General features: G+C 33.7%; 1 protein-coding gene across 1 annotated transcript; it reads right to left on the bottom strand.

Moving 5' to 3' along the window:
• Positions 1–822: 822 nt before the first annotated feature.
• On the bottom strand, positions 823–4,451 carry LOC142223148 (eukaryotic initiation factor 4A). The gene is made up of 5 exons (XM_075292970.1): positions 4,367–4,451; positions 3,246–3,469; positions 1,982–2,595; positions 1,228–1,451; positions 823–1,165 (listed from the first exon to the last, which is right to left on the bottom strand). Coding segments are annotated over exons 1-5 (1,209 nt in total). The 5' UTR covers positions 4,369–4,451; the 3' UTR covers positions 823–1,020.
• Between the last annotated feature and the right edge of the window lie 15,088 nt (positions 4,452–19,539).

Raw genomic sequence — 19,539 nt, 5'->3', positions numbered from 1 at the left:
AAAGCCCAAGAAGTCAACTCGGAAGATCAGTCTAAATGGGGGTTATACCAAAACATTGATCGATACACACTTATTTGTGGTACTAAAATATATATTTAACTTCCCAATTTCAGCTAACTCGGATAAAAAAATACGGTTTCCAGAAGCCCCGAGACGTCAAAACGAGGGATCGGATAATATGGGAGCTATGTCAAAACCTGGACCGATATAGATTATCTTCGAACTTGACATGCCTGCAAACAAAAAACTAATCCGTGCCAAATTTCAGGACGATAGCACCACTATTGAAGACATCATACTGTAACGTGATTACAACAGACAGACATGATTATATCGTTCTAGAATTTCTCTCTGATCAAGAATATAGAGCATATAGTCCAAACGGAGTGACAAACTTATTATACCCCCATCACCATTCTATGGTGGTGGGTGTAAAAACAAAATGGTTTGAGTTTTTACAAAATTGTGATTGACTACGTTTGAAAGCGCGCGCGAGTGAACGTTTTCTACAATGAGTAACATTTTCACGCGCACATCTCTAGTCCGTAAGTATTCATTACTACCAGAGTTTGGGGCATGAAATCACGGAACAAAGGGGAAATGATTACATCAATGTCCTCATTCCAGTGTACGCTAAGTCGACTGAAAGAAAACCTATGTAGATGTGAATTGAATATACACCTAGACATCGGTTTGCGTTATTATCATCTCCAATCTTTGCCATATAAACTCATAATTCACTTTGCGTCGTGTTTTTTTGGAACGTATCTGCGACGCAAAGCGAGGTCTAGGTGTACCTTTTAATCAGCCAAACAAATCGAATATTTTAAAAACTTGTTCGTTTTTATTTGATATTTTTGGATCAATCATGTTTTTCTTAGCTTTTATTTTTTTACAATGTATTTCCAACTTATGATGTTTAGTAAATGGCTGGTTTAAAAGTTGGTTTTGTATTATTTTCTTTATTTATTTTGCTGCTCTGTTGATGATTTGCAATTTGTAAACGGCAATAGCTTTAGTTTAAATTAGATCAGCAATGTTAGCGGGCATTTCTTCGATGGTTGTATGGTAAAATTGTTCAATATCCTTAAGAATTCGACGGTCATCGTCTGTAATAAAATTGATGGCTACACCTTTACGGCCGAAACGACCACCACGACCGATTCTGAAAAAATGAATATGTTTAATATATTATGCACTTGATAAGAGAGTGAAAAAACTGCATACCTATGAATGTAATTTTCTCTATTTGATGGTAAATCGTAGTTTATAACAAGTGAGACTTGCTGCACATCAATACCACGGGCCAATAAATCAGTTGTAATCAATACACGAGATGAGCCAGAGCGGAATTGTTTCATGATCAATTCACGGTCTCGTTGTTCCATATCACCATGCATAGCCGAAACAGTGAAATTGTGGGCCGTCATATCCCCGGTTAATTGATCTACCTGCATTAAGATTAAATATATGCTTCTATTAAAATATGGATTGGGAAAATATAATTAATTTAAATCTGAATATAGAATATACATTAAAGATTATGTGGAAGTTTTCGTTCACGCAAAGTTACGAAAATTATAATGCAAAACAATGAAATAAGTTGCAACATAAATGAAAAATTGCAATTTGATCTTCTAAAAATATATACATTATATATAATATCTTGTTAAAATATTTTACATGGATATTGAGATTTCGCGACATACACCCTTTCGTAACATTTCTGATAGATAGATCAAAAAAAAACGTAGCTATTGGATACGTATGTTAGTTCTTTATACTAAGATTAAACGATCTCTTATAAAGCTAAAACGTATGTACAAAATATTAGCAAACATCCACTTCTCGTTATTTTCATGTTTAATATATTTTTAATTATTATACTAATATGACAATCGGAATAAAAAATAATAAACTATACCATTCAACGACAAATTTCCTTACAATTACAAAAATGTAGAATGTAATAATGACTTACCTTGCGTCTGGTATTGCAGAAAATGACAGATTGAGTAATTGAAAGCGTATCGTACAAATCACACAGTGTACCTAGTTTCCAATTTTCTTGCTTCACGTTTACATAAAATTGTTTAATACCTTCAAGCGTCAGTTCTTCTTTCTTCACCAAGATACTGACAGGTTCACGCATGAAGCATTGGCTTACCTCCAATACATCTGGAGGCATGGTAGCAGAAAGGAGAATGACTTGAACGTCGTTGGGAAGCATCTTAAAAACATCTTGAATTTGATCTTTAAAACCACGAGACAACATTTCATCAGCTTCATCCAACACGAACAATTTTATACTATTTGTCCGAAGAACTTTACGATTAATCATGTCGTATACTCGGCCGGGGGTGCCAACAACGACGTGACAACCAGCTTCCAAATTGCGGGCGTCTTCTCGCACGTTTGTGCCGCCAATGCAGGCGTGGGAATGGACCTTCATGTATTCTCCAAGAGCCATTACGACTCTTTGAATTTGGGTTGCCAACTCACGAGTTGGAGCCAATATCAAAGCCTGACAATCACGAATGGACGTATCGATCTGTTGCAAGATGGCAATCGAAAAGGTCGCAGTTTTGCCAGTACCTTTATTAAAGATTAAATGTATATGTTATAAAAGTGTAACAACCTAATAATAGTGGTGAAATTAATGTAGAATATCGAAACATAATTCGATGTAGTCCTAACGATTAATTATTTTGTGCGATGCAAAAATAGCCAATTGGTCTGCATTCGTTCGTCAAAAATGAAAATAAAATAACGGCATAGTTCGCCTCATTTTTTCACAATTTGTTCATGGTAAATGAGAGTAGAGATCCTTAAGGGTACTTAATGAAATGATGCACTAAACAATATAGACATAGTTATAACAAAAATATCATTGTTCACTAATATGAAATTTATTCATTTATGAAAAACATAGTCTCATTGACTAATAAAAAATACCTCAGCCTTTATTTAAAGAACTACCTTACATTAAGATGAGTACTAAGTTCGAGTTTAGCCGCTAAAGTGAAAACTAAATCAGTAAAGAAAGGCATCAAATTATACATCTTTGTTGCAAATATTATTATAACTTGATAGGGAATAGCCCAAAGCAAATTTTCACAAAATTTGTATTCCATAAAATAGATTATTAAAGAAAAGTAATCGTGAAAAAATGGCGATTTTAGCGGCTAAACTCGAACTTAATACCAATCTTTACAATAAAGTGCCTTACATTTAAATAAACTTACCCGATTGAGCTTGAGCAATAACATCTCTACCCTTAACACAGGGGATTATAGCCCGTTGCTGGATAGCGGATGGTTTCTCAAAACCATAACCATAGATACCTCTCAAGAGTTCTTCTCGTAAGTTCATATCATCGAAGTTGTCATAAACTTCGTGCCATGTAGACTCGATAACACCCTCGGGTTCCATTCCAGCGGGTCCTTCGTTAACATCACTTCGATCATCCCTTCAATAAAAATAAGATACATATATACATAATTTTTTTAAGTGATAGTGTTTCAAACATTGACATTACATTAAAGACAAAACAATGAAATTTTTGTATACGAGTAATTTCTCTATTTAAAAAAAAAAAATGTAGACACAGTGACTTTGAAAATCTGTCATTTATATATTACACTACACTTTTTAACCACCACGACGTGTTGCTGACTAACTAAAATGTAACACTTATTTTCTCCGTCTGCCATTTTATTCTGAGTCATATACACAAAGAGGAATGGGAAAACAGCAACAAAACACACTTTTTTCCAGCCGCATTTGCAATTATGAAAGGTGGTGTTTTATGGACAACAACAAAGTTGGAGAAAATGAGAAAGTAAAGAAAAAATTATTGTAATTTAGAAAATTTGCAGCAAAAATAATTTTAGGCCTTATGAATACATATATATGCTCAAAGTTATGCTACATCGTTTATGTATTTGTTGTTCTTTCATTGTGTGTAATTTTTTCACTCGCGAAATGACGAATCGTAGGAACTACGTCACGATTTTAATCATAATTATAAAAAAATTGGTACATATCTAAAGGGGTGGGGTTTGAATAAAATAAAATGCTTTCTTTTGGCTATTATTTGTATTAGAATTAATAAATAAAATGTCTGATTATAATTTTTGGATAATAGCTGTTGGTCGTTTTTCCATATACCCATGTACGACCCGCTCGTCGTATTCGTAGTCTGCAAGAGATGCCGAACAACCACTTCTTAGCGAAAATTAATTTTTGCGAATTATTTAAGAACACTTTCAACAAAACAAGAAGAAACTTATACGCAGACACGCAGAATTTGATTAACTATACAATACATATATTTTTCCACAATATTTTCCAAAATAATACTAACATTTTCCGAAAATTGTTTGGCACTTTTTACACACGTGCGATTCTGATTTGTTAAAAGCAAGCGAAAGGGCTCCATCTTGCTGAATTTCTGAATTCTTGTTCTTTTTTGTGTGCACATGAACTGCAACCAACTTCATAGGCTATTTCCGGAAATCAACCCTAAATAACAGATGAGAAAAATAATTTCTATTAAGACTATTTCTAGACTATTTGTTAATAAAGGTGTGTATTAAGTTCAAGTTAAGCGGCTGAAATCGAAATCAAGTCTGTAAAAGCAGAACGAAATTATAACTTTTTTGGCAAATTGTATTAAAAACTTGATGGGGAATAGTTCAAAATCAACGATTGAAAAAGTTTATTATATTTCAAATGAATTATTAAAGAAAAGTAACCGTGAAAAAATGACAATTTTAGCGCGATAATGCGAACTCAGTACCCACATTTAAGGTGGGTACTAAGTTCGTGTTTAGCCGCCAAAATCAAAAATAAAACAGTAAAAAATTATAAAATTATACGTCTTTGATATTAAGTTTTAATATAACTTGATGGGGAGTAACTCATCATGTTATTCTTTAAAATGGATTATTAAAGAAAAGTAATCATGAATAATAGAAATTTTAGCGGCTAAACTCGAACATAATAACCACCTTTAGCCGCTAAAATCCAAAACAAATCAATAAAAAATAGTATAAGATTATACCTCTTCGATGCAAATTCTATTGATGGGAAATAGCCCAATGCAACTTTTCATAAAGTTTATATTCTTTAAAATTGATTATTAAGGTAGGTATTAAGTTCGAGTTTAGCCACTAAAATCGTCATTTTTTCATGATTACTTTTCTTTAATAATCCATTTTAATGAATACAAACTTTGTGAAAATTTGCTTTGGGATATTCCCCATCAAGTTATACTGTAATCTGCAACAAATATGTATAATTTTATGCCTTTTATTTACTAATTTAGTTTTCACTTTAGCGATTTTAGCGGCTAAACTCGAACTTAATACCCACCTTAAACTTGAACTTAGTACCCAACTTAAGTCGGAATGAATGGCCCAAAGAACCAATTTTTAATCCTGAAAATTAACCGAAAACGTGTTTTAATTTGGTTGAAATAAAAAAGGCAGTGCAAGGGCTATTGCAACACAATAATAGCGTAAACATTTCAAAACCAAGAATTCTATGAATTGATGTTCGCTGGACTGTGAAATAAAACCAGATAATTTCTTTGAAATAGAAATATGTTAAATTTAGCATCAATTTAACCATGTACATTTTTTTAAAAATGTAAATAGGTATAAAGTGATTTTCCGAATCTTGTAAAAAATTTTAAATTTAACAAATAAATTGGTTAATATGTATTTCAATTTAAAAATCAGAAGAAAAGAATCCATTGAATGTTATAACTTCGTTTAATTTATACCCCCATATGCAAAAAAGTTAAAGAAAACTTCAAGCCTACTTTTGCCATACAAATTCATTCGATAAACTGTCAATAAATTGTTTTGCATATGGGCAATAATGTTTAGAGACTTACTAGGAATAAGAAAAATTCCATTGAACTGAAGTTCGGAATAAAAGAATAAAATTTAAGTAAAACCAAATAATTTTTTAATATAAATAATTAGCATCAGTTTAACAATGAACTTTTTTCTGATAGGGTTTATGTCGAATGTATTCCCTCCAGCTTTTACTGTCTGAGTCTTATTACGAATCGCAACCTCAGTCTTATTACGAATCGCAAGCTCAGTTTATATGGCAGCCCTAAGTATTGAAGTCAGTGGTGAAGAATATAGTAGTTTGTTTATAAATTTCGGTTATAAATTCTGCCAAGCTAAAGGTTTTACCATATTTATATATAGTACCACAACTATAATTCAGTTTGTCTGAAATGTGGAATCTTGTCTTTTTATGTATTCATATTTTGATATAGCTCTTATATACTAAAGTATCCGTTTGGGAACAATTTTTAAAGATACATCATTGAAATGTACTTTGCATTTTTAAATGCACATCCATACTCATTATACATTGTTGAGCTTTAACGTTACAATTAGAGAAAAAATGATTAATTTAAATATACTGTAGGATACTATTGCATTCAAAAATGCATTTTGGAAGCTTCGTATGCTATACGTAAATGGAAAGGCAATAAAAAGCAGTCGATGTCAAAAAATGGAAATTAGTATTATTTGATACTCAGAGAAATAGATTGAATACTGTTTTTTTCAGTTAATTTTTTTGATATACTCCTATATGATCTCTTGATTCTAATTTGCATGAAATTTGAAGAGAATTTGGAATATATTTGCTCTTTTCTATATCCGACACCGTGGTGCAATGGTTAGCATGCCCGCCTTGCATACACAAGGTCGTGGGTTAGATTCCTGCTACGACCGAACACCAAAAAGTTTTTCAGCGGTGGACTATCCCACCTCAGTAATGCTGGTGACATTTCTGAGGGTTTCAAAGCTTCTCTAAGTGGTTTCACTGGAATGTGGAACGCCGTTCGGACTCGGCTATAAAAAGGAGGTCCCTTGTCATTGAGCTTAACATGGAATCGGGCAGCACTCAGTGATAAGAGAGAAGTTCACCACTGTGGTATCACAATGGACTGAATAGTCTAAGTGAGCTTGATACATCGGGCTGCCACATAACCTAACCTAACCTAACCTAACCTATATCCGACAACTAAAATCTTCAATAACAGAACTATTATGTGAAAACTTGGGAAAGATCCTTATTTGTTTCCAAATATAGATTGTATGGATTCATGCCCAGAATTAGCACGGTTGCATGCACATAAATCCATTACCTGATTTTACGTTTTAAGCATACTTCCCAATTATAATGCGAATTGCATGGAATTTGGTATCTAGAACCATTTCTCTTTCTTTCTTAAAATTTAAACAATGCATGCAGAAACATCCGATTCACAGGAAAACGAAATGTAGAAAACTATTAAATCTCTGTAGCAATGTAATGAACGGCAAAATACAAAAATGAGTGTCAAACATTTTTCCAGTTGCCGTTTCGAAATATCTGGATACTGTTTTATCCAATATGACTAAAAAAGTAATCTTACTAGACTGTGGCGACAAGTCGTCTTTTTGATTTCTGCTAAATATTTGCTCAATGAGTTAAAGGATTTGTTGATAAGTCCTACATATAATCAAGAAGAGATTTGTTAACGGTTTCCAATGGTTATCTAACTTGCTTGACCAATGGTTTACCTAAGTTATTCCGATGATGTTTATGCACTCAAAGAAGTGTTTAGCAGACAAAGCAATAACTTTTCTAAAGCATTAAACCAGTTTGAAAAGGGAAAAGCAGTTACCATTCAAAAGGTCCCTTAGTAGTTAGCTCATTTTTTGGATCCTAATTTTACACAGTTCGACCGCTAGTACACCCAAAAAAAAAACTGAACCCACCATGGAAGAAAATGTAGGTTTATTTTAGAAAATTTTAACTAAAATAGTTTTCTAATTGCAGCGTGTTACAAGTAAGTTTACAGTTTTTGTCAAATTGAAGAAAATTTATTAAAAATAATTAATTTTTTTCTGGTGTTTAAGAAAATTTCATGTGTTGAAAGAAAAAATTGAATTTTAAAATTGTTAAAATGTCTTTAGCGCTGTATGAAGTTCAAGACAGGTACAATTTTAGTAAAATTTACTCATTTGAGAAACTTATGAACTCAATTTAAGCAAACTTCTGCCATTTTAGTAAAATATGAACTAATTTATTTTTTAGTAAAATTGTGCACTATATTTGTATACAACTTTTTTTCTTGTTTTTAGTTCACGCCATTAAAGTTAGCAAAAAATTATTCAAATAAGGAACATTTGCTCATATTGTGCAAAATCTAACTAAAATCATCTAATCTTCATGAACTAAAATAAAGTTCAGTTGGCTTTAGCGCCCCTTTCTTTGGGTGTATCAGACAACCCGTTCATATGTTATTTGAACCAAATAACTTATTAAATTGTCGCATTCCCTTTCAAGTTATAATAAAATTTACCAAAAACGATATAATTGTATTCTCCATTTGCACATTTTTGGTTTTAGCAGCTGAACTCTAAAACAGTTATATTTTCACGGTTCCTTTTCTTTTCTTTTATAATTATAATTTTCTTTTAAAATTATAATTTTGAAGCAAATAAACTTATTCAGTTTAATTTTGCTACGACAGAACATAGTTCCGACCTTAACCCATTTCCTGCCTATGTACTCGCTTGAGTACAGAAGATTGGCAACATTTAATCTCGCAGAACTTTGTTTATAAATGAAATCAGACAACGTTTCTGTTTGTTTTTTTTTTATGTTTTTAAGTTTTTTATGTTTTTTACATTTTTCAACAGAAGTTAAGTGTAAATATATATGAATGAAGTTAATTTTTTTTATTTTCATTCTTGGCGTGTAATGGGTTAAGAAATTTGACGGTGGCATATAGTGGAAGAAACTAAATTGCAAAGAGTTACTACCAGGATCGTTGTTGAAATTGTTCACTGGAAAAATGGTTGATCATCGTCAGATTCATTCATTCAATTCAATTTCAATTGTTTATTGTATTCAAAGTAATACATAAACTGCTTACATCTGATATTCTAATTCATTCATTCAATGCATTTAATTCTAAGCCTATGCCAAAATAAAGTAATTACAATGGACTACTCTCTAGATAGTGCCCAGGAGGAAAGGACAGTTGTCTGCAAATGAAAAAAAAAATATCTTAACATAAATATGAGCAGCCATATAGTTAAATGATATACTAAGAAATATACAATTAATTGAGTTGGAAATGTCTTGTTCATATATACTTGCAGTGAAAGAGGGAATGGACGAAAAATGAACTGCGGAAATTTGTGTAAGACAATAAAAAAATTGAGGTAAGCTAAGGTGGGAGTCACCGTGGTTCAATGGTTAGCATGCTCGACTTTCATACATAGGGTCGTGGGTTCAACCCCAGTTTTGACCGAACGCCAAAAGGTTTTTCAGAGGTGGATTATCTACTCTCAGTAATGCTGGTGACATTTCTGAGTGTTTTCGAGCTTCTTTAAGTGATTTCACCGCAATGTGCAAGGTCGTTCGGATACGTCTATAAAGAGTAGGTTCCTTGTCATTGAGCTAAACCTATAATCGGGGCAGCAACCAGTCATACGTGAGAAGCTTGACCACTGTGGTATCAAAATGAACTGAATAGTGTAAGTGAGCCTTCCACTATACCTAACCTAAGGTGACAGCCGTTTCACTTGTTCGCTTGTCCACCAGATCATTCTGGACACATCCCATATTGGTCAAAGAGATCCTGATCTTAATACAAATGAATGAATCAATAGCGCAACATTTCACAGAAAGGTAAAAGCAAAACCGTGTTACAACAACAGGAAAAACTTTCAATGTGTGACAGTACATTAAACATATCTATTGGCTTCGTATGTAAATTCAATAAGTTTGCGTATTCGGCAATAAAAAAGCAAAAAATGACAGTATCGTAAATGTTATTGGGGACTAATTTTCTTCTGTAGGGAAATATCTCCAGCGCAATGTATATGCGGCAATAAAAGGGAAAATCTAAATAAAATGAATTTTAAATATATATGTGATTTTAAAATTGTCGTAGGTATATTTTTCTATAGAATGTAGTAGCGTGTATTTAAGTTGTTAAAATGTGAAATCACACGATAATGATGACCTCATATTATAACTTACATTTCCAATCTACTTAAAACAAACTAAATTTATAAAAAAATTAGGTTCGCAAATGCAAAAGAGTGAACAAGAATCGAACCCATGTTCCCGGTGAATTGCGATCGATGGAAAAGTAGCGTGTATGTATTTAAATTGTTAAAATGTGATGACGACTTCATGTCTTAATGTAAATTTCCAATCTTCTTAAAAAATCTAAATTCATATTACGAAAATGTGACCAAGATTCGAACCTGTGTTCCCGGTCAACTACGTTTGATATTCTAACCACTAGCCTACCACACAGCTTCTCAAAGCCATGTTAAAGTTGTATATATTATGAAAAGTTGCTTTCACAATGCTTTGAACCACAAGCATATCGCATAGCTCCGTGAAGCCATGTTAAAGTTGTCTATATTAGGCAAAGCTTCTTTCACAATGCTTTAAAAAAAGCTTTCATATTGATTTCGAAAAGCCTAAAAGTATGCACATAGTACTAAAAGAAAGAAAATCACTTGAAATAAAAGCAGGTGCAAAAAAATATAATTTAACAAGTGTTGATTTCAAGTCTTACTTAAATGTGTTTGTGATAATTGGTTAAAGAAAGAAAGTTCAACTTGTTAATGTTACTTTGGACGACAATAATTCTCGTATGTTTTTTTCATAAAAGTTTTGTATATATACGATTAGAAAAATCAGTATTGTACACCCATTGGTAATAGTGTTCTGTTGAAGTGCTATTCCAAAGGGAGTAGTGCATAGAAATTGACTCGCTTGCAGTCTGCCATTCTGTCGATTGGCGATTGTGGTGTTTGTGGGTGAACTTCTATGGGCTAATCTGGTGAGGAGAATGAATATAAGTGGCTTCTGTTGAAGTTGATGTTCAAAAGTGGAAGAGTGGAATAGGCTTTAGTGGGGAACAGCGAATTCTGTTGAAATTGCTGTCCCAAGATTTGTGATAGGCTTTAGTGGGGAAAACAGCAAATTCTGTTGAAATTGCTGTCCCAAGGTGAGTGATGGTGTTGTGGCAGGCATAAATACCGCGGTAGTAGTAGTTAGTATAGATAGTAGTGTAGCTAAAGTACATTTCTGTTGAAATTGTGCTAGGGCTGGTGGAAGCGCAATTAGGGGATTCCAACAAAGATAGAGAAAGTGTGTAGTTAGAAGAAGAACAGTAACAAGTAGCAAGAAAAAAGGGTAGGAACTGTAGAGAAGAGGAATAGGTAAGAGAAGGGGGAGTAGAGGAAAAGGTGTAGGGGGGGGTGAATAGAGAGAGATGGATTGGGGCTGGGGGCCGGGATCCCCCCGCAAAGAAAAGGAGGTAAAAAAGAAGCATTTTGCAGTGACGGGCCGACCGGCCCGTCACTGCAAAATGCTTCTTTTTTACCTCCTTTTCTTTCCCATCTTACACAGCTAAATACCAATGACGACTTGTACAAATTCTACCGGCCGGCATTTCTTTCTTTTTCACCGCCTTTTTTCATCTTCAAAAGCTAAATACCTATAATGACTTGTACAAATTCCACTATTTTTGTTATTGTTAACAATAAAATGTTTATGACAATTTGGACAATTTTCATTATATTTTTATGAAAGTAGAAGCGTCTGAGTTTATCTGTAGGACATTTCGTCCGGATAAACTTATTATACGAACGCAGCATTACGAAATTTGGTGTAGACAAATTTCATTGCACACAGAAGAATGATATTAAATTTGGGAAAAAATGGGTTGGCAATTTTTATCGCCTTAGTTATTTTTACAACCAGAAGTACTACCTATCCCCACCAAACATTTTTTATCTCCTTAGTTATTTTTACAACCAGAAGTGCTACCCATCACCACAAAAAGGTGAAATGACGATTTTATGGCGTTTGTTGTTGCATGGCCACGTGGAAATTATTGTTTCTTGAAATAACTCAATAAATAACAAGCCATAACATGTGTTCATTGAACTTCAATGTTTAATATTAAAAAGGATTCTGTATTGACAATAAAAACATTCAGAAACATGAAAAAAAGGTAACATGAAAAAAAGAAACAACCACCGTCTTCTCAATCTGCGCTTTCAGCCACTCCACCAACCGACTACCTAAAATTGTCTCATTCACCATCATTGCCACGTAAAGAAACTAGTAGAAAATAAAACATACATCAAAATATTCACACTCAAAAACGCCCTCCTCTCTATATGAGCTTCTACCCACTCCACAAACCGACTACGTAAAATTGTCTCACAATCATTGCCATAATGAAATAGAAAATAAAACATGCATCAAAATATTCAAACTCAAAAACACCCTCTTCTCTATATGAGCTTCTACCCACTCCACAAACCGACTACGTAAAATTGTCTCACAATCATTGCCATAAACAAATAATAGAATCTAAAACTCGCATAAAAACATTCAAACTCACAACCATTGTTTTCTCTATATTGGCTTCTAGCTACTCCACAAACCCATTCATGTTGGTCAATCCATTTGTCGCTTGCCTAAAAGTATACTTTGGGCAAAAAGGAGTGAATCAATAATAAAGCCATATGTGTGTTAGGGTATAATAAAATTGTGTTGTTTAAGAATCTGATGACCACAACTAGTTGCCCTCGAGTCCAAATTGTTAATCGATGGATCGATTCGAAATCACCCGTTGAATCGATATAGCCCTGGCTGTCCGTATGTCGTTGTTATCTATTTGCATTTTTGTTCATACGACAGAGGTCGCAATTTTTATCCGATTTTCATGAAATTTGGCTTAGAGTAGTCTTTGTTGGACAAAGATGAACGCTATTAGATTTTGGAAAAAATCAGATGACATTTTGTGTCGCCAAATTTGCATGCAAAAAAGACACTATTATCGGCATATATTAATCGATTTTATTGTAATTTGCCGCATATTTATTACACATTCTTGCTTTATTTCTTCTTCTTTGTTCGTGTTATTTGTTGTTTTATGCAAAAAGTGTTGCCATCAATCATAATCATATGACAAAAAAATTTTATTTTTTACAGGTGTTTTTTTGTGATCGCCGTCGGGTTTTTTCTTGTATATATATATTGTATATTGCGACAAGATCGGGGGGAATGTTGACCCGATTTGACGTGTTTTGAGGGTTTTAGCGGCATTTGTGAGAAAAAATTTCGAGTTTGTACATCGTCAATGCCGATAATAATGTAATAAATTCATACGTGTTCAGGGTATAATAAAATTGATTTGTGTGAGATGGTGAATAGCACAACTAGTTGTCCTCGAGTCCAAGTTTAATATATGGATCGATTCAGAATCATCCGTTGAGTCGATCTAGCCCTGGCTGTCCGTCCGTCTGATCATATCTCTGTCCGTATGTCGTTGTTATCTATTTGCATTTTTGTTCATACGACAGAGGTCGCAATTTTTATCCGATTTTCATGAAATTTGGCTTAGAGTAGTCTTTGTTGGACAAAGATGAACGCTATTAGATTTTGGAAAAAATCAGATGACATTTTGTGTCGCCAAATTTGCATGCAAAAAAGACACTATTATCGGCATATATTAATCGATTTTATTGTAATTTGCCGCATATTTATTACACATTCTTGCTTTATTTCTTCTTCTTTGTTCGTGTTATTTGTTGTTTTATGCAAAAAGTGTTGCCATCAATCATAATCATATGACAAAAAAATGTAATTTTTTACAGGTGTTTTTTTGTGATCGCCGTCGGGTTTTTTCTTGTATATATATATTGTATATTGCGACAAGATCGGGGGGAATGTTGACCCGATTTGACGTGTTTTGAGGGTTTTAGCGGCATTTGTGAGAAAAAATTTCGAGTTTGTACATCGTCAATGCCGATAATAATGTAATAAATTCATACGTGTTCAGGGTATAATAAAATTGATTTGTGTGAGATGGTGAATAGCACAACTAGTTGTCCTCGAGTCCAAGTTTAATATATGGATCGATTCAGAATCATCCGTTGAGTCGATCTAGCCCTGGCTGTCCGTCCGTCTGATCATATCTCTGTCCGTATGTCGTTGTTATCTATTTGCATTTTTGTTCATACGACAGAGGTCGCAATTTTTATCCGATTTTCATGAAATTTGGCTTAGAGTAGTCTTTGTTGGACAAAGATGAACGCTATTAGATTTTGGAAAAAATCAGATGACATTTTGTGTCGCCAAATTTGCATGCAAAAAAGACACTATTATCGGCATATATTAATCGATTTTATTGTAATTTGCCGCATATTTATTACACATTCTTGCTTTATTTCTTCTTCTTTGTTCGTGTTATTTGTTGTTTTATGCAAAAAGTGTTGCCATCAATCATAATCATATGACAAAAAAATGTAATTTTTTACAGGTGTTTTTTTGTGATCGCCGTCGGGTTTTTTCTTGTATATATATATTGTATATTGCGACAAGATCGGGGGGAATGTTGACCCGATTTGACGTGTTTTGAGGGTTTTAGCGGCATTTGTGAGAAAAAATTTCGAGTTTGTACATCGTCAATGCCGATAATAATGTAATAAATTCATACGTGTTCAGGGTATAATAAAATTGATTTGTGTGAGATGGTGAATAGCACAACTAGTTGTCCTCGAGTCCAAGTTTAATATATGGATCGATTCAGAATCATCCGTTGAGTCGATCTAGCCCTGGCTGTCCGTCCGTCTGATCATATCTCTGTCCGTATGTCGTTGTTATCTATTTGCATTTTTGTTCATACGACAGAGGTCGCAATTTTTATCCGATTTTCATGAAATTTGGCTTAGAGTAGTCTTTGTTGGACAAAGATGAACGCTATTAGATTTTGGAAAAAATCAGATGACATTTTGTGTCGCCAAATTTGCATGCAAAAAAGACACTATTATCGGCATATATTAATCGATTTTATTGTAATTTGCCGCATATTTATTACACATTCTTGCTTTATTTCTTCTTCTTTGTTCGTGTTATTTGTTGTTTTATGCAAAAAGTGTTGCCATCAATCATAATCATATGACAAAAAAATGTAATTTTTTACAGGTGTTTTTTTGTGATCGCCGTCGGGTTTTTTCTTGTATATATATATTGTATATTGCGACAAGATCGGGGGGAATGTTGACCCGATTTGACGTGTTTTGAGGGTTTTAGCGGCATTTGTGAGAAAAAATTTCGAGTTTGTACATCGTCAATGCCGATAATAATGTAATAAATTCATACGTGTTCAGGGTATAATAAAATTGATTTGTGTGAGATGGTGAATAGCACAACTAGTTGTCCTCGAGTCCAAGTTTAATATATGGATCGATTCAGAATCATCCGTTGAGTCGATCTAGCCCTGGCTGTCCGTCCGTCTGATCATATCTCTGTCCGTATGTCGTTGTTATCTATTTGCATTTTTGTTCATACGACAGAGGTCGCAATTTTTATCCGATTTTCATGAAATTTGGCTTAGAGTAGTCTTTGTTGGACAAAGATGAACGCTATTAGATTTTGGAAAAAATCAGATGACATTTTGTGTCGCCAAATTTGCATGCAAAAAAGACACTATTATCGGCATATATTAATCGATTTTATTGTAATTTGCCGCATATTTATTACACATTCTTGCTTTATTTCTTCTTCTTTGTTCGTGTTATTTGTTGTTTTATGCAAAAAGTGTTGCCATCAATCATAATCATATGACAAAAAAATGTAATTTTTTACAGGTGTTTTTTTGTGATCGCCGTCGGGTTTTTTCTTGTATATATATATTGTATATTGCGACAAGATCGGGGGGAATGTTGACCCGATTTGACGTGTTTTGAGGGTTTTAGCGGCATTTGTGAGAAAAAATTTCGAGTTTGTACATCGTCAATGCCGATAATAATGTAATAAATTCATACGTGTTCAGGGTATAATAAAATTGATTTGTGTGAGATGGTGAATAGCACAACTAGTTGTCCTCGAGTCCAAGTTTAATATATGGATCGATTCAGAATCATCCGTTGAGTCGATCTAGCCCTGGCTGTCCGTCCGTCTGATCATATCTCTGTCCGTATGTCGTTGTTATCTATTTGCATTTTTGTTCATACGACAGAGGTCGCAATTTTTATCCGATTTTCATGAAATTTGGCTTAGAGTAGTCTTTGTTGGACAAAGATGAACGCTATTAGATTTTGGAAAAAATCAGATGACATTTTGTGTCGCCAAATTTGCATGCAAAAAAGACACTATTATCGGCATATATTAATCGATTTTATTGTAATTTGCCGCATATTTATTACACATTCTTGCTTTATTTCTTCTTCTTTGTTCGTGTTATTTGTTGTTTTATGCAAAAAGTGTTGCCATCAATCATAATCATATGACAAAAAAATGTAATTTTTTACAGGTGTTTTTTTGTGATCGCCGTCGGGTTTTTTCTTGTATATATATATTGTATATTGCGACAAGATCGGGGGGAATGTTGACCCGATTTGACGTGTTTTGAGGGTTTTAGCGGCATTTGTGAGAAAAAATTTCGAGTTTGTACATCGTCAATGCCGATAATAATGTAATAAATTCATACGTGTTCAGGGTATAATAAAATTGATTTGTGTGAGATGGTGAATAGCACAACTAGTTGTCCTCGAGTCCAAGTTTAATATATGGATCGATTCAGAATCATCCGTTGAGTCGATCTAGCCCTGGCTGTCCGTCCGTCTGATCATATCTCTGTCCGTATGTCGTTGTTATCTATTTGCATTTTTGTTCATACGACAGAGGTCGCAATTTTTATCCGATTTTCATGAAATTTGGCTTAGAGTAGTCTTTGTTGGACAAAGATGAACGCTATTAGATTTTGGAAAAAATCAGATGACATTTTGTGTCGCCAAATTTGCATGCAAAAAAGACACTATTATCGGCATATATTAATCGATTTTATTGTAATTTGCCGCATATTTATTACACATTCTTGCTTTATTTCTTCTTCTTTGTTCGTGTTATTTGTTGTTTTATGCAAAAAGTGTTGCCATCAATCATAATCATATGACAAAAAAATGTAATTTTTTACAGGTGTTTTTTTGTGATCGCCGTCGGGTTTTTTCTTGTATATATATATTGTATATTGCGACAAGATCGGGGGGAATGTTGACCCGATTTGACGTGTTTTGAGGGTTTTAGCGGCATTTGTGAGAAAAAATTTCGAGTTTGTACATCGTCAATGCCGATAATAATGTAATAAATTCATACGTGTTCAGGGTATAATAAAATTGATTTGTGTGAGATGGTGAATAGCACAACTAGTTGTCCTCGAGTCCAAGTTTAATATATGGATCGATTCAGAATCATCCGTTGAGTCGATCTAGCCCTGGCTGTCCGTCCGTCTGATCATATCTCTGTCCGTATGTCGTTGTTATCTATTTGCATTTTTGTTCATACGACAGAGGTCGCAATTTTTATCCGATTTTCATGAAATTTGGCTTAGAGTAGTCTTTGTTGGACAAAGATGAACGCTATTAGATTTTGGAAAAAATCAGATGACATTTTGTGTCGCCAAATTTGCATGCAAAAAAGACACTATTATCGGCATATATTAATCGATTTTATTGTAATTTGCCGCATATTTATTACACATTCTTGCTTTATTTCTTCTTCTTTGTTCGTGTTATTTGTTGTTTTATGCAAAAAGTGTTGCCATCAATCATAATCATATGACAAAAAAATGTAATTTTTTACAGGTGTTTTTTTGTGATCGCCGTCGGGTTTTTTCTTGTATATATATATTGTATATTGCGACAAGATCGGGGGGAATGTTGACCCGATTTGACGTGTTTTGAGGGTTTTAGCGGCATTTGTGAGAAAAAATTTCGAGTTTGTACATCGTCAATGCCGATAATAATGTAATAAATTCATACGTGTTCAGGGTATAATAAAATTGATTTGTGTGAGATGGTGAATAGCACAACTAGTTGTCCTCGAGTCCAAGTTTAATATATGGATCGATTCAGAATCATCCGTTGAGTCGATCTAGCCCTGGCTGTCCGTCCGTCTGATCATATCTCTGTCCGTATGTCGTTGTTATCTATTTGCATTTTTGTTCATACGACAGAGGTCGCAATTTTTATCCGATTTTCATGAAATTTGGCTTAGAGTAGTCTTTGTTGGACAAAGATGAACGCTATTAGATTTTGGAAAAAATCAGATGACATTTTGTGTCGCCAAATTTGCATGCAAAAAAGACACTATTATCGGCATATATTAATCGATTTTATTGTAATTTGCCGCATATTTATTACACATTCTTGCTTTATTTCTTCTTCTTTGTTCGTGTTATTTGTTGTTTTATGCAAAAAGTGTTGCCATCAATCATAATCATATGACAAAAAAATGTAATTTTTTACAGGTGTTTTTTTGTGATCGCCGTCGGGTTTTTTCTTGTATATATATATTGTATATTGCGACAAGATCGGGGGGAATGTTGACCCGATTTGACGTGTTTTGAGGGTTTTAGCGGCATTTGTGAGAAAAAATTTCGAGTTTGTACATCGTCAATGCCGATAATAATGTAATAAATTCATACGTGTTCAGGGTATAATAAAATTGATTTGTGTGAGATGGTGAATAGCACAACTAGTTGTCCTCGAGTCCAAGTTTAATATATGGATCGATTCAGAATCATCCGTTGAGTCGATCTAGCCCTGGCTGTCCGTCCGTCTGATCATATCTCTGTCCGTATGTCGTTGTTATCTATTTGCATTTTTGTTCATACGACAGAGGTCGCAATTTTTATCCGATTTTCATGAAATTTGGCTTAGAGTAGTCTTTGTTGGACAAAGATGAACGCTATTAGATTTTGGAAAAAATCAGATGACATTTTGTGTCGCCAAATTTGCATGCAAAAAAGACACTATTATCGGCATATATTAATCGATTTTATTGTAATTTGCCGCATATTTATTACACATTCTTGCTTTATTTCTTCTTCTTTGTTCGTGTTATTTGTTGTTTTATGCAAAAAGTGTTGCCATCAATCATAATCATATGACAAAAAAATGTAATTTTTTACAGGTGTTTTTTTGTGATCGCCGTCGGGTTTTTTCTTGTATATATATATTGTATATTGCGACAAGATCGGGGGGAATGTTGACCCGATTTGACGTGTTTTGAGGGTTTTAGCGGCATTTGTGAGAAAAAATTTCGAGTTTGTACATCGTCAATGCCGATAATAATGTAATAAATTCATACGTGTTCAGGGTATAATAAAATTGATTTGTGTGAGATGGTGAATAGCACAACTAGTTGTCCTCGAGTCCAAGTTTAATATATGGATCGATTCAGAATCATCCGTTGAGTCGATCTAGCCCTGGCTGTCCGTCCGTCTGATCATATCTCTGTCCGTATGTCGTTGTTATCTATTTGCATTTTTGTTCATACGACAGAGGTCGCAATTTTTATCCGATTTTCATGAAATTTGGCTTAGAGTAGTCTTTGTTGGACAAAGATGAACGCTATTAGATTTTGGAAAAAATCAGATGACATTTTGTGTCGCCAAATTTGCATGCA

This window comes from Haematobia irritans, chromosome 2, assembly GCF_050003625.1.
Source record: "Haematobia irritans isolate KBUSLIRL chromosome 2, ASM5000362v1, whole genome shotgun sequence".
Taxonomy (NCBI): domain Eukaryota; kingdom Metazoa; phylum Arthropoda; class Insecta; order Diptera; family Muscidae; genus Haematobia; species Haematobia irritans.
This window is presented reverse-complemented; position numbering and strand designations above follow the sequence as displayed.